The following is a 14,223-nucleotide window of genomic DNA, read 5'->3' as shown; positions in this document are numbered from 1 at the left end:
TTTGAAGCCCCAACTGCAAATCATTTTTTACATTTGGCCTTATTTATTATAAGCAACATTGTAGCCAAAGCAATAAAGACGGAGATGGCAAGACACAACGAATGTTAGGAAGTATACAAGTTATATGGTAGGGGGTAAGATGGGACCCAATTACCACGTAATATCGCTTATTTACTAATCATATTTTCAACAATTAACAACGCTTCTTATATGAGTCAAGGATACGGTTATAAAATTATAGAAATATTATTTGTTTACCACCAATGGGACGAGAAGCACGGATGAAAACGTGTCTCATCTTACCCCAACCTACTATACACTTATACAGTATCAGAATATTTGGATATCGTGTGCTAAAGGTGTCCCATCTTCGCCCACTCTACTGTATATTGAAGATATCTTAGTCTGTATGTATTATCCAAGATTTAGATGTTCAAAACAACCCTCGGTGCAGATTTGTTGCTGGATTTGTTCGAACAACGATTGGTCTAACCCGTCGAAACCTCTTTCTGCGATTACCAGGTTATCTGGTTCGCCAGCGATGTCCATTAATTGTCGTCTGTTGAGGCGGCCTTTTGGTGGGACAACACCAATGGCGTAAACCTGAGGGAGAAAACAACTTCGTTTATACGAGTTAGTAGGATATTTAGTAGGTTAGGATGAAATATTTTAAATTCTTTATACAGTAGGGTGGGGGAATACGGGACACCTTTTACCTCTATTTTCTCGCCCCGTTTAGTAGTAAACAAAGAACATTCAAGAAATTATAAAACTATATTCTCACGACTCTCATTGACCGTTGTTAATTGTTTAAAACACAATCAGGATATTTAGATGTTTTGTGTTTAATTGCGTGTCCCCATAGACTTTAAACATACCACACGTCACATCCGATATCAATCTGCAACATGCAACCTCGACCTTAATACTTAGTCATCATAACACACATATGTGAACTATATGCACTTCCAAGAACTCGGCTTCACATTTCCGCCCACACATAATCTTCTTATCTGACCGCATGCTGTATATAAGTTATAGGCTTGCCCGACCATTTATTTTAATCGCGTTTCTTGTAAATCGGTTGTTGTTCCTTATGCAAGACACTTAACCGACTTGCTCAAATCCAGTGGTCACTTAAGGGGTGAAAATTGTTTCAAAAATAATCACCCACAAAGTTACATACGTGGTAACTCGTAAGCGAGCACGAGGTGTATGAAACAGAACACCCTTGTTATAACGACTGTACTTGCCCAGCCATGAGAGGATAAATAAGTTGCATACATGGTAACTTGAAGCGAGCACGAGGTGTATGAAACAGAACACCCGTGTTATAACGACTATCGTTGCCTCGCCATGAGAGGATAAATAAGTTACATACGTAGTACAAAATGCAACCTCGCTCGTAAGCGGGCACGAGGTGTATGAAAAAACACCCATGTTATATAGCGACTGTCAATGTTGGATAATTGGGCAACCATACAACGGAAACCGAACCGGATATTAAATTAACAGCAAGTCTGAAATTTTGGGTCAAATTCCTGGTATTTATAACACGGCGTTTATATGACGTATGGCATCTGCATATTTATAACCAAAGCAGCATTTGTGTTGGGCTAATTAGCAGGTTGGTCGTCACCTTGCGTGGTAATCAGAATTGTGATCGGTGCAGAAATACGTCAGCGGTAGTTTAGGCTCGATATTTAAGTTTAAATATAGGAGGGATTAACCACGAAGGTATTTCACGATTCCGATTCAAATACAATATATGCTCTGTGTGGTGCATTAACCTCAGTATTTATGTTGAAAGAATCGAAAATATTTATCCTCGCCTGGCGAGGCAACGACAGTCGTTATTATATAGGTGTTCTGTTTCATACACCTCGTGCCCGCTTACGAGTTATCATGTATGTAACTTTGTGGGTGATTGTTTTTCGGTAACCCATTAGTGACCACTGGGTTAGAGCATATGTTGTTAAATGTCCCAAGGACGCATATACGCCCAAAATGGTAGCAGCGTCGAGCTTTGAATCCTTAACCCATAGTCCAGTTGCTACAACCCATTATAGTGACACTGTTGGGGCAATTGCCACAAAGTGCCAACGTCGAGTTTCGAATCATTAATCTATATGGTCTACAGTCGGTAACCCATTATTTCCACTCGGTTATAAACAACAAACCTCAACCCCTTGTTCTCGAAGAAGATTGGCTGCCGTAGTCACGTGGTCCTGGGATACGCCATCAGTTATAATGAACACTGAATCGGGAACTCCGTCCCTGTTCCCGTTGGCGGGTGCCAACATCACATTACGAGCGTGGTTCAATGCAGCTCCAGTTCGGGTACCTGTAAACATATGGTTGTCGGCCATGCTATAGTGGCAATGATCCTTTATGTTTGTCAAACATAACATAAATTTAAATATTTATTCGAAAACGATAGCGAAGATCAAAATGAACAAAACAAACAAAATGTTTAATATTTAAACAACTTTAAACAATCCACTACGATCCTTTAAAAGTGTAAGGCCGCGGTTATTATTTGGTTTAAAACAAACGGTATTTTACCAAGTTGAACAAGAAAAGGGAATATATGTTCCATATTACCCCAACTTATTAAATGTGATTGTTGGGCATGTTAGTTGCAATATAGGTCTTTGTTATTCGTTAAACATATATAGTAGAGTGGGGGAAGATATGGGACACCTTTAACACATAATATCCAAATAGCCTGATCGTGTTTTAACAATTAACAACGGTCTGTGGAAGTCGTGAGGATACGGTTTCATAATTCTTTGAATGTTCTTTGTTTACTACCAAAAGAGACGAAAAAATAAAACAAAAAGGTGTCCCATCTTCCCCCACCCTACTATATGTTTTCATACCTTCGCCGTCATACGGGATTCTATCAAAAGCTCTCAGCAGTCCCTGTTTATCATTAGGATAATCCCCAAGTAGTATTTGGGTACGAGTGTCGATTTGGGAGTTAAAGCGGAAGATTGCCAAGCGAGCCGCGTCGTCTTGGATCACGAATGAACTGCAGGGCAAAGTACAAGTTAGGAATACATAACTGGTGAAATATTATCATTCAATTGTTTAAGCTGGCGCTGTGGTACAGTGGTTACGGGTTCGAGGCTCAATTCGACTGTCATGATTGGCATGTGTGTCCTTGCGCAAGATGTTACACTGCAATTGATCCAATGCAGCGGTTACTAATGGCTTGTTAGCTATACAAAAAAATATTTACCTACAAAGTTACATACTTGGTAACTTGTAAGCAAGCACGAAATGTATAAAACAAAACACCTGTGTTATAACGACTGTCGTTTCCCCGTCATGCGAGGATAAATAAGTTACATTCATTTATTCAATCAATATTCAAACCCCTTACTCAATAACTTGGCGAATGAATGCCTTCATTGTCCTCCAGTTCTCGTTCCCAATGGAGGATGACGAATCAAGTAAGATGACGGCGTCCACTACCGAATATGGAGGACAGACCTCTGGTGAAGAAACAAGAATAAGAACTATTCATCTTTACGCAATTTTGTTTCTGTTAGAAGTTTAACTTGGAAATAATGAAACATAAATGGCTCGTTGTCTGCTAAGTGTAGCGATCACGCTTCATTCTTTTAATTAAATGTTAAAATAATAACACAACATTTAAAATTTCCTGAGCTTTTAAATAACTATTTTGAACAGAACAGAACCAACACTACAGTAAAAGGGTGTTCACGCTGATAAATGAATGTAACTTATTTTATCCTCGCATGGCGGGGCAAACGACAGTCGTTATAACACGCGTGTTATGCTTCATACACCTCGTGCCCGTTCACGGGTTCAAATTAGACAATTCTGTCTGATATACTAATTTACACATACCGTCATTTATAAAATAAAATAACGCACATGCTTTACCAATGAATCCAAAGCTTAATATTTAACGAAGTTTACACACACTCTAATTATTGAAGGACAAATTATATCTTACTAGAACAGCAAGGTTTCGGGAGGTTCCAAGTCGTATCATTATTGCAAGTATTGTCCACCACCCCGGATGGTGTTAACACATAGTTCTCGTTGTCGCAGGTGTACGAACAAACTGAGTTCGCATAATTACCACCCGTACAAGACATTGTACCGTTGGCGATGCTTCCTTGGTCTGGACATTGCGTGCCTGAGTGTGAAAGTAATTTTATTTGCATAAGATACAAGCTATAGGATCCAAATTTTGGGTAAAACTTCTCTAAAAACGACCCCCACCCATTGTACAGGTCGTGTTTGACATAAACTTGTTAGTCAGAAACTGCATTTCTAATTGTTGTTAACTAAATACAACTTAATATGAGTCGATTATTTTTTGGGTTTAGCAGCCACGCTTTATTTGTCACTTTACTTTATGTAGTTTTTACCCATAGCGTGTTTTCAACGAATGTCGTTTTTTTGCCAATTCCCTTCTTTTCATTATTCCATTAAATTAACCTTACCGAATTCGAAGAGATTTGTAAAATTTATTTGAAATGTATTTTAAGATTATATTTGCTTTATACATGAACTCACGTTCGCACACGGGCGTCGGGTTGTCCCATTTCATATCACCGCCATCTTCTACACACATAGTGTACAGAGCTCCCACCCGAGTTCGAAACCCTTCACACGCGAACTCACATTCGGAATCAAGGAAAATTCCATCTGTGCAAACCACGTACCCATCAACCGGCTCTGTGGGCAAACTACCGCAGTTTTTCCCTGATGAAAAAAGTAATTCTTGTTTATAATGATAAAAGTGTTTTTCTTTATGATTTGTAAGACACATTAGGGCGCCATGCCTCTAAACGAGATGCTATAGATTCACTTGTAAGCGGGCATGAGGTGTATGAAACAGAACACCCGTGTTATAACGACTGTCGTTGCCCCGTCACACGAGGATAAATAAGTTACATACATGGTAACTCGTAAGCGCGGGCACAAGGTTATGAAACAGAACACGCGTGTAATAACAACTGCTATTATCCCTCCATGCGAGAACAAACAAGTAACTCACTCAATATACAGCTGGGCGTCTCTCCGGACCAAACAGGCAATGTTCCAGCTTGTGATGTGACGCATTGTATTTCAAATTCGCCGACCAGTTGATGGGTTGAGTAACATTCAAAGCTATAAAGGGAAATATTGTAGTTAAATATCTGTTGTTGTTAAACCGGCAGGCACAAATTACAGCTTTACGGCCAAAAGATGTAAATTTTGTAACAAATTATATTTATACTATATCTTGTAAAAAGTTCACAAAAAAATACGTTTTATTCCAGAACAGGTAATTTTACTTAAGGATCCCATTTACAAATTGTCAATCAAACCTGCAGACACTGCCTTCGTTGTTGCCATGGTTACAAGACAAGCTGCCGTTGGCTGGTTTGGTTTGTTCTGTGCATACAATACGTTGGCATGTGGGGGAAGGGGACGTCCATTCTCCGTTATCACCTGTCACGATTAAGTGAACGAATGTAACTTATTTATTCTCGTGTGGCTGGAAAACGACAGTCCCTATAACACAGGTGTTCTGTTTCCATGGTTTCATACACCTCGTGCCGGCTTACGAGTTACCATGTATGTAACTTTGTGGGTGATTACTTTTAGAGGAATTTTTTGATTTTTATATGTATGGCTGATAATTTAGACAACTCATTAGTGACCACCTGCTTAGACTAACGTAGTTGTTTATTCTTGTCAGTGCTAATTGGTTGTCCAAAGTGTCAGCCATGCAGGAAAATATTCACCCACAAAGTTACATACGTGGTAATTACTTAAGCGGACACACGAGGAGTATGAAATAGAACACCTGTGCTATAACGACTGTTTTTGTTTCGCCATGCGATGATAAAGAAATTACATTCATTCAGTCTATACGTTATGGACTATCCACTATGCAATGCATTAGATTAGTCTATGTGCGGTTATGTAATATCTTCGCTATTAGAGCCGTTTAGCAAACAGCTGATCCTAAAGGCCTTACTATTTATAAAGGCATTACTAAAACTATTAGGAATTAGTGTAATCGGATTGTGGTCGTCGTTGTCGTTTCGTTTATGTCAGTCAAACAGGTTATTGAAGGTATTCATATCTTAAAACCCATGTATGGTTTAATTACACTGCATTATATTTATTTATGGCTACACAGAAGTGATATCTGTGATTATATAATACTATGTGGGGTAAAATGGATACCGATAGCACATAAGAACTTTTCATCATGTGTTGAAATATTATCAACGCTCATTGAGAGTCGTGATGATGCGGTTATATGATTCCGTAAATCTTCTTTGTTTACTATTAAAATAAACGAGAAAAAGATAATGAAAACATGGACCATCTTACCCTAACCATAATTTATATAGTAGGGCTGGGGAAGACGGGACATCTTTAGCACATAACATACAAATATTCTGATCGCGTTTCAACAATTATCAACGGTCTATGGGAGTCGTGAGGATACGGTTTTATATTTCTTTAAATGTTCTTTGTTTACAACCAAAGGGGACGAGTAAATAAGATAAAAAGGTGTCTCATCCAAGTTTTAAACGCTTACCACACGTTGTGCTGTCGCTACCATGCAGCATGTGTTCATCATCGCATGTGAATGTACACACGCTGTGTAAAAGGTTGAAGTTTGTGCAACTAGCATCTCCGTGTTGTATTGAAGGTAACATGCTGCATGTTATGGCTGTAAAAAAAGGATGCTTGAGTAATGGTATATAGTAATTGTAATGTGGGATAAGATGGATACAGTTAGCACATAATATCCCATATTTCCGGATCAGCTGTTTACCAACTAACAACGCTGTTTTTGAGTTATAAGTATATCCTCGAAAATATTCACCCACAAAGTAACATACGTGGTAACTCGTAAGCTGGCACGAGGTGTATGAAACAGAACGCATGTGTAATAACGACGGTTGTTGCCTGCCATGCGATGATAAATAAGTTACATTCAATCATTCATTCATAACGTAGCTACTCACGTAAGCATGTAGGTTTAGCATCCGTCCACGTTGAATCATTCTGGCAAGTAGTTAGACTGGTATCTGGTTCCATTTGAAACTCATCATTGCAAGTGAAATAACAAACAGCGTTCACATAGTTTGTACTTAGAGGACAAATCACGTTTCCATTTTCTATCGTTCCAAGATCGGGACATTCAATATCTGGATGGAAGGTACGATTTAAGTTTCGTAGCCCCCGCCGAGTATTTGTGGTTTTATATTCTGTAATTGTGTGTAGTTTGGTATACCGACTAAAAAACTGACCATTTTAATCGAATTGTAGCCTTTAAAGTACATTAGTTCGTTAATTGGACTTGACTTTTTGCCTTGTACGCATTGCGTATCGTGTTTTAAACAATTAACAACGCTTGTTTAAAGTCGTGAAGACGCGGTTTACCAAATGGGAAAGATAAAATAGAATGAAAAAGTGTCTTGTCTTACCCCAATAAAAATACATATTATATACACTCACGTTCGCAGTTAGGCGCCGCAGAATCCCAAACTAAGTCTCCACCATCGTCGATACATTGTGTAGACGCGGGCCCCACTAGTCTATGATGGGTTAAACACTTGTATGTACAAACTGATCCAAGGTTCTTGCTGTCCGTGCATTGGACGAACGTGAACCTTCCAACCGGGGCCTCGTCGCATGTTCTTCCTGGTTTTAAAACCCGAAATGTCAAATCTTTGTCTTGAAAAAACTGCTGCGTCGTGACACAGTTGTTATCGCACGCCTTTAGACGTTACGGGTTCGAGGCTCGATTCTGCTACCATTGACGGCGTAGTGACTTATATCAAAAATAAAACAATTACCTACAAAGTTACATACGTAGTAACTCGTAAGCGGGCACGAGGTGTATGAAACAGAACACCCATGTTATAACAACTGTCGTTGTCCCACCATGCGAGGATAAATAAGTTACATTCATTTCTAATTTGAAAATGTTTATGAACAAATGAGTCGCTATAAAAACAATTTATGTTCTTGGTCAAAATTAAACTCCATCACCAGTTAAAGTACAGTAGGATTGGGAAAGATGGGACACCTTTAGCACATAATATATCCTGATCGTGTTTTAAACAAGTAACAACGGTCTATGGGAGTCTTAAGCGCATGTTTTTATAATTATTTGAAAGTTCCTTGTTTACCACCACATGGGACAAGAAAATGGGGGTAAAAGGTGTCCCAACTTCCCCCATCCTACTATATATAGAACAACTCACGTATACAAGATGGTTTGATATTCGACCACATGGCGTTATAAGGCGATCTCAATGTACAAGTGGTCGTAGCGTGACCGAGAAGATAAAAATATTCGTCACAATTAAACCTGCGTACAAATAATGAGATAAAAAAAGCAAAAATTGTGGTAACAAAAATACCATAGAGCATAAAACATGTTTTTGATCGGTTTTAAAACAAACGTGACAGTCTATATGTAAAATAAAAACATTGTTTTCATTTTCAGACGATTCGGTTTAAATACATTTTTTAACTTCTGACATCATTGAAGGTGGTTTAGGTTTTCAACCGAAACGACTTAAAATGTATTCAATCTTATCATATATATATCATATATATGCGTTATGTTTGTATTAAACTGACAAAACTAGAACAACCGTGTATAATGCAGCTAACATATATTTTTATTAACAAAATAACATTTTTTCTTATGCTTATATTGAAACCGACTTCCATAAATATAACAATGCACGTAACAAATTCATTTAGCAACAAAACAAAATGTCCTCTTACGTGCATATGCTGCTTATTTCGTTTTCCTCTGTACAACTAATGCTCCCGTTCTGCGGTGCATTAATACGGGGGCAGTTAAGTTTCTCGCACGTTGGGGGAAGATTCGACCACATTTGATTCACTCCTGCAGCAAGAATAATGAATGAATGAAATTTATTTCTTCACAAAAGCTAAAACCGGGTAAAACAGGTTAGTTCACAAAAGCTAAAACCGGGTAAAACAACAGTAGTTAAAACACGCTAATTTAACAAAGGAAAAAGAAATACCATTTTAGATATAAGTTGTGACCCTTACACCTACAAACAGTATAATGTAATAAACCATTTATTTAAACAATATTAAAGTTCCAATCGTAAGAAAAATGTGCGTAAGGAAACATTTATTGGCCAACCATTTAATAATACAGGGAAGCATTTACATACTTAATATTTAATATTACAAAGCTATATCAAAACTTACCACACAAAGATACACGAACACCGACCCTCATATACCCAGGAATGCACAGGAATGTACATATGCTCCCAATTAATTGACCACGATCGCAAATAATCTGCCCATGGTTTGGCGCTACTAATCTTTCCGAACACCCTGGGGGAATAGAGAGATTATGGGACGGTTAAGGTTATAAAATAATTCACCAGAATAAGTGTTAATAAAGGTAATAGATTGGGGTAAGTTGTTCCATGTTTTCATTCATATTTCCTTGTTTTTTTTTGTTCCATGTTTTCATTCATATTTTCCTTTTTTTTGTACAGCAACTTACCAGTTGGTTCGTCCGATTGGATAACTGGAGGTAACGGAGTTGTTGGTGCATCTACTGTGGTGGGGGGGACGGTGGTAATGGTGGGTATCGTAGTTGGCGTCGTAGGCACGTTGGTAGTGGGCATGGTGGGCATGATGGTGGTAATATTACTGTCGACCTCTGTTAAAATATAAGGGGGAAATAAATGAATGTAACCTATTTATTTATCCTCGCATGGCGGGGCAACGACAGTCGTTATAACACGGGTGTTCATACACCTCGTACCCGCTTACAAGTTACATGTATGTAATATGTGATTTACTCTTTTGAATTTTTCCTTTTTTGGGCAGGTATTGCTGACAATTTGAACAACCCATAAGTGACACAGTTACCAATATACGCACATAGCATACCTACCTTCAGGACACATTAGTTGTGGTTTGTTACATTCATCGTATGAACAACAACATCTACACACAGAACTTGGAACTCTAAGGTTACATTGGGTTGGACTCCATGCTGGTTTGTCGTTCTGTGCACATTGTTGATGGGTTTATATAGGGTGGGGGGATGGAACACCTTTAGCAAATAATATCTAAATATCCTGATCGTGTTTTAAACAATTAACAACGGTCCATGGGAGTCGTGAAGATACGGTTTTATAATTCTTTGAATGTTCTTTGTTTACTACCAAATGCGATGAGAATAGAGAAAAAAAAGTGTCCCATCTTACACCACCCCACTATATATAGTAGGGTAGGGAGATTGGAAAATATTGTTGATAGTTAATATAGATGCTCATTTTGGATGCTTGCTAAGTCATACAAAAACTGCTAAAAATTATTTGTTTATTGTATATATCAGAGTATTGGGAATAATATTAATAATCAAATTTCATATATAGTAGGGTGGGGGAAGATGGGACACCTTTGGCACGTAACATTCAAATATCCCAATCGTGTTTTAAACAATTAACAACGGTTTATTGGAGTCGGGAGGATACAGTTCTATAATTATTTGAATTTTCTTTGTTTATTACCAAATGTGACGAGAAAATAGAATGAAAAGGTGTCCCATCTCCCCCACCCTACTATATAGTAGGTTGGGAAAGATGGGACAATTCATTATATCTCTCGTCCCATTTTGTAAATAAAAAAAAAACAATGATAAAATCGTTTCCTCGCACGCGGTTGGTGAAGCCACTTGACCGCATTGCAACGAGTTATTACCAAGTCAATTATATCGGCAAACACATTTATAAAATTATCTGCTCGTAAAATATGCGAAACTATATTCAAGGTAGTATTTTTGCGTGTGTTTCATTTTCACCTTTTTTTCTTCAGGCATTCGTTTTCTTTAATAATAATTACGCCCCTGCCAATTTTGGGAGGCCATATATATTTACAGTCAAAAATTTTGACGTACTAATTGGTAAAACTGTCATCTGTGCGTCACAATTTGACGTGAAGTGACGTGACAATCCATCTTTGTTACGGACAGGAACCAGTTTCACAAGATTTAAATTAATATTATGGCGTCGATAACTGGTTCACGTACACCAATTTGTTAACCGGAGGCGGTAGTTGCTAATTAACGCGACTCAATGTAGGTGTATTGGTTAAGGTGATACACACTCCGTGATCGCTTATAGTGACCGCGAAATTCGATGAAAACGAGATATGGGCTCACTGTGAGCAAAACAAATCGCCTCGCCCAAAAAGTAAACGGGTTTTACCTAATTAACGACTGTACACAACACAAACAACTTTTTCCCTAATTGACCGTTTTTAAAATAATATGAGGTTAGGTTACGTTAATATTTTTATCTAGTTACACAATAAGAACAACTTAATCGTGTACACTCGTATAACTATACTGTTTAAAGTTTTAAATGTTAATTTCTTCTAACATTGTTTACAAGTCTGTTCTAATTTTACACTCAAACGAGAATGAATGAGACTTATTCATCCTCGATCGCATGGCAGGCAACGACAGTCGATATAACACGGGTGTTCTGTTTCATAAACCTCGTGCCTGCTTACAAGTTACCATGTATGTAACTTTGTGGGTGACAATTGGTATAACCCTGACCACTGCCCGCAACTTAAAAGGGATTTTAGTGGGTGACCGCCTACAGTTAGATACTGACCTGCGCTTCGTTATTCGAACACGCTAAACTTTGTTTGCATCGCTTCGTTACAAGGATTCCGTTGTCGCCTCTTCGGACTGAATTATGACAAGACTTCTAAAAAATAAAGCAAAAAAAAACAACAGTCACAAAAAATATAGTAGGTTGGGGTAAGATGGCCCATGTTTTTATTGTCTTTTTTCGTCCCATTTGGTAAACAGAGAAGATGGGACACCTTTAGCACAAAATATATAAATAACCTGGTCGTGTTTTAAACAATTAACAACGGTCTATGAGAGTCATGAGGAAATGGGTTTATAATTCTTTGAATGTTCTTTGTTTACTACCAAAATGTACGAGAAAATAGAATGAAAAGGTGTCCCATCTTCCCCCATCCTACTATATATATTGTATTGACTTTTACCACCAACCTCGTTTCTCTCGCATTGCTCCAGATGTCCATTACGTATACAAGCTTCGTTATCCGGCTGGTTTAAACAAACCCAGCATTTCAATGCTAAAATGGGGATAAATGATTTAATTTGTTTGCGTAATTCTATTATAAAATCAATTGAGAAAAATATGTTTAAAAGTATAAATACAAATATTTAAAACATATAAAGAAAAATCATATACAGTAGGTTAGGGGGAGATGAAACACCTTTAACACATAATATGCCAATATCCTGATCGTGTTTAAACAAATAACAACGGTCTATGGAAGTCGCGAGGTTAGGGTTTCATAATTCTTTGAATGTTCTATGTTTAATACTGAATTGAACGAGAAAATAGAGTTAAAATGTGTCTCATCTTCCCTACCCTACTATAGCTTATGCAGTTTCCTAAACTGTTTACTGCGCTGACTTTTTCCGCTTACAACCTTTGTTGAGACTCCCGACTGTTGTGCTTTTGGTCCTAATTATAAAATACGTCGAAGGCGCTTTTTGTTTCTTGCCTACGCGTAAACGGTAAAGTAATACGAATAGATGGATCTCATTTGAACGACTTGTTAGAAACAGTTAGGAGCTGAAGTTGTAATATTGCTTTGTATGTTTGTATGGGTGGAGGATTGTGATAAAGTATAGATAAGTAAGTCTAATCAGTTTTATATTAGTTGTGTAAAATAGCTCTTCTGACATTTATAACGACGTTCAACGTGTTTATACAAGTCGTCTTCATCAGGATGTAAGTTTTAGCAGGTACAGTCTACAGGTCATCAGCATATAAGTTTTAGGTGCAAGTTTAATATCCAAGTAGGTATAGAGTTACATATCAGTTGTATGTGGGTTCTGCGTTAGCGGAATGTAAGTGAAACATCATAGTTTTTGCACATTATAAGTTTTTCTAGTTAGAAGTTAGCTTTCACGCAAATATAGTCGATGTTACGATACATGTATAGTAGGGCGGGGTAAGATGGCGTGGATTTTGCGTTACTTTATTATCGACTGACTTGTCGTCAGATTGGGGTAACATGATTTGTGTTTTTATTCCGTTTTATCGACCTACTTGTTAGTAAACAAAGAATATTTACAGAATTATAAATCCGTATCTCTACGGCTCTAAAATAGCGTTTGCGTCGAACGAAAATACTAAATATTACGTGCAAACGGCGTCTATCTTGCCCACAGTATTTTACTTGGATTAATTGTACGTACTTTTTTTATCTCAATTGGGGTTTTGATTTCAGTAATGCCTTCCCGCCCTGTGGACTGACCATAACAAGCGACTTAACTATCCATTAAGGCAACTTACCCTATAAAATTTACGTTAGAGTTACATTTTTTGCATTTAAATTTAAACAAAACCATATATAAATATAGCAGAGTGGGAAAGATGGGACTCCTATTTCTTCTATTTTCTTGTCTGATTTGGTAGAAAACAAAGAACATTCAAATAATTATAAAACCACATTCTCACGATTCCCATAGACCGTTGTTAATTGTTTAAAACACGATCAGGTTAACTGCAGCTTTAAAAGTTTCCCGTCTTCCACACCCTACTGTATTTATGTTTGGTTCTATTTTAATATAAATGCAAATCTTTTTTTTAAATCATAACCCGATAACTTACCTTCGCCAAAGCAAATGCACAAAACGATGATAAAAACAAACAATGTTGGTCGTCTTGCTTCTCTCGACTCCATGTCTGCTTTGTGTTCTCGTTATTTCTCCACGCCCGACTTTATATACCCGCGTAACTTTCTTGCAAGTTGTAGCTGCCTTGAAAAGTTTTTCTCGTCATAGTAATCTCCAAAGTTTAACAACATGGTGCGATTCGTGATTTCTTAATTCAATTATTCGTAGGTCCCCAATTACCCACAAATATTAAGTTTCATAAACTATAAGTGTTTTTATTCAATTTAATCCAATTTGGGAAATTCTGTTTTGTATTAGATTTCGAAATGCGTTTATTTTAAAATTCAATAATATAATTCTTGGAAATGCAGGTTGACACAGTTATTGGTGCAAACCGCGTGGTAGTTTGTACTCCAAATATATGAGTTTATAGACAGCATAATAACTATCCCATACGATCTTTTTATATAGATGTTGTTTTT

The 14,223-nt window shown here is 37.4% G+C and overlaps 1 protein-coding gene across 1 annotated transcript; it reads right to left on the bottom strand.

The window, feature by feature from the left end:
• Positions 1-178: 178 nt before the first annotated feature.
• Positions 179-13,894, bottom strand: LOC149737410 (P-selectin-like). The gene is made up of 19 exons (XM_089874191.1): positions 13,737-13,894; positions 12,098-12,183; positions 11,688-11,783; positions 9,956-10,070; positions 9,560-9,718; positions 9,253-9,384; positions 8,794-8,917; positions 8,262-8,368; positions 7,510-7,695; positions 7,017-7,199; positions 6,584-6,718; positions 5,355-5,478; positions 5,042-5,154; positions 4,558-4,746; positions 3,989-4,174; positions 3,389-3,500; positions 2,883-3,034; positions 2,181-2,344; positions 179-603 (listed from the first exon to the last, which is right to left on the bottom strand). The coding sequence occupies exons 1-19, from the start codon at positions 13,807-13,809 to the stop codon at positions 415-417; spliced, it is 2,625 nt and encodes an 874-aa protein (XP_089730317.1). The 5' UTR covers positions 13,810-13,894; the 3' UTR covers positions 179-414.
• Positions 13,895-14,223: the final 329 nt, after the last annotated feature.

The sequence above is a fragment of the Ciona robusta genome, chromosome 3, assembly GCF_009617815.1.
Source record: "Ciona robusta chromosome 3, ASM961781v2".
Classification (NCBI taxonomy): domain Eukaryota; kingdom Metazoa; phylum Chordata; class Ascidiacea; order Phlebobranchia; family Cionidae; genus Ciona; species Ciona robusta.
The sequence above is the reverse complement of the archived record's forward strand: the minus strand, read 5'-3'. Positions and strand labels throughout refer to the sequence as shown.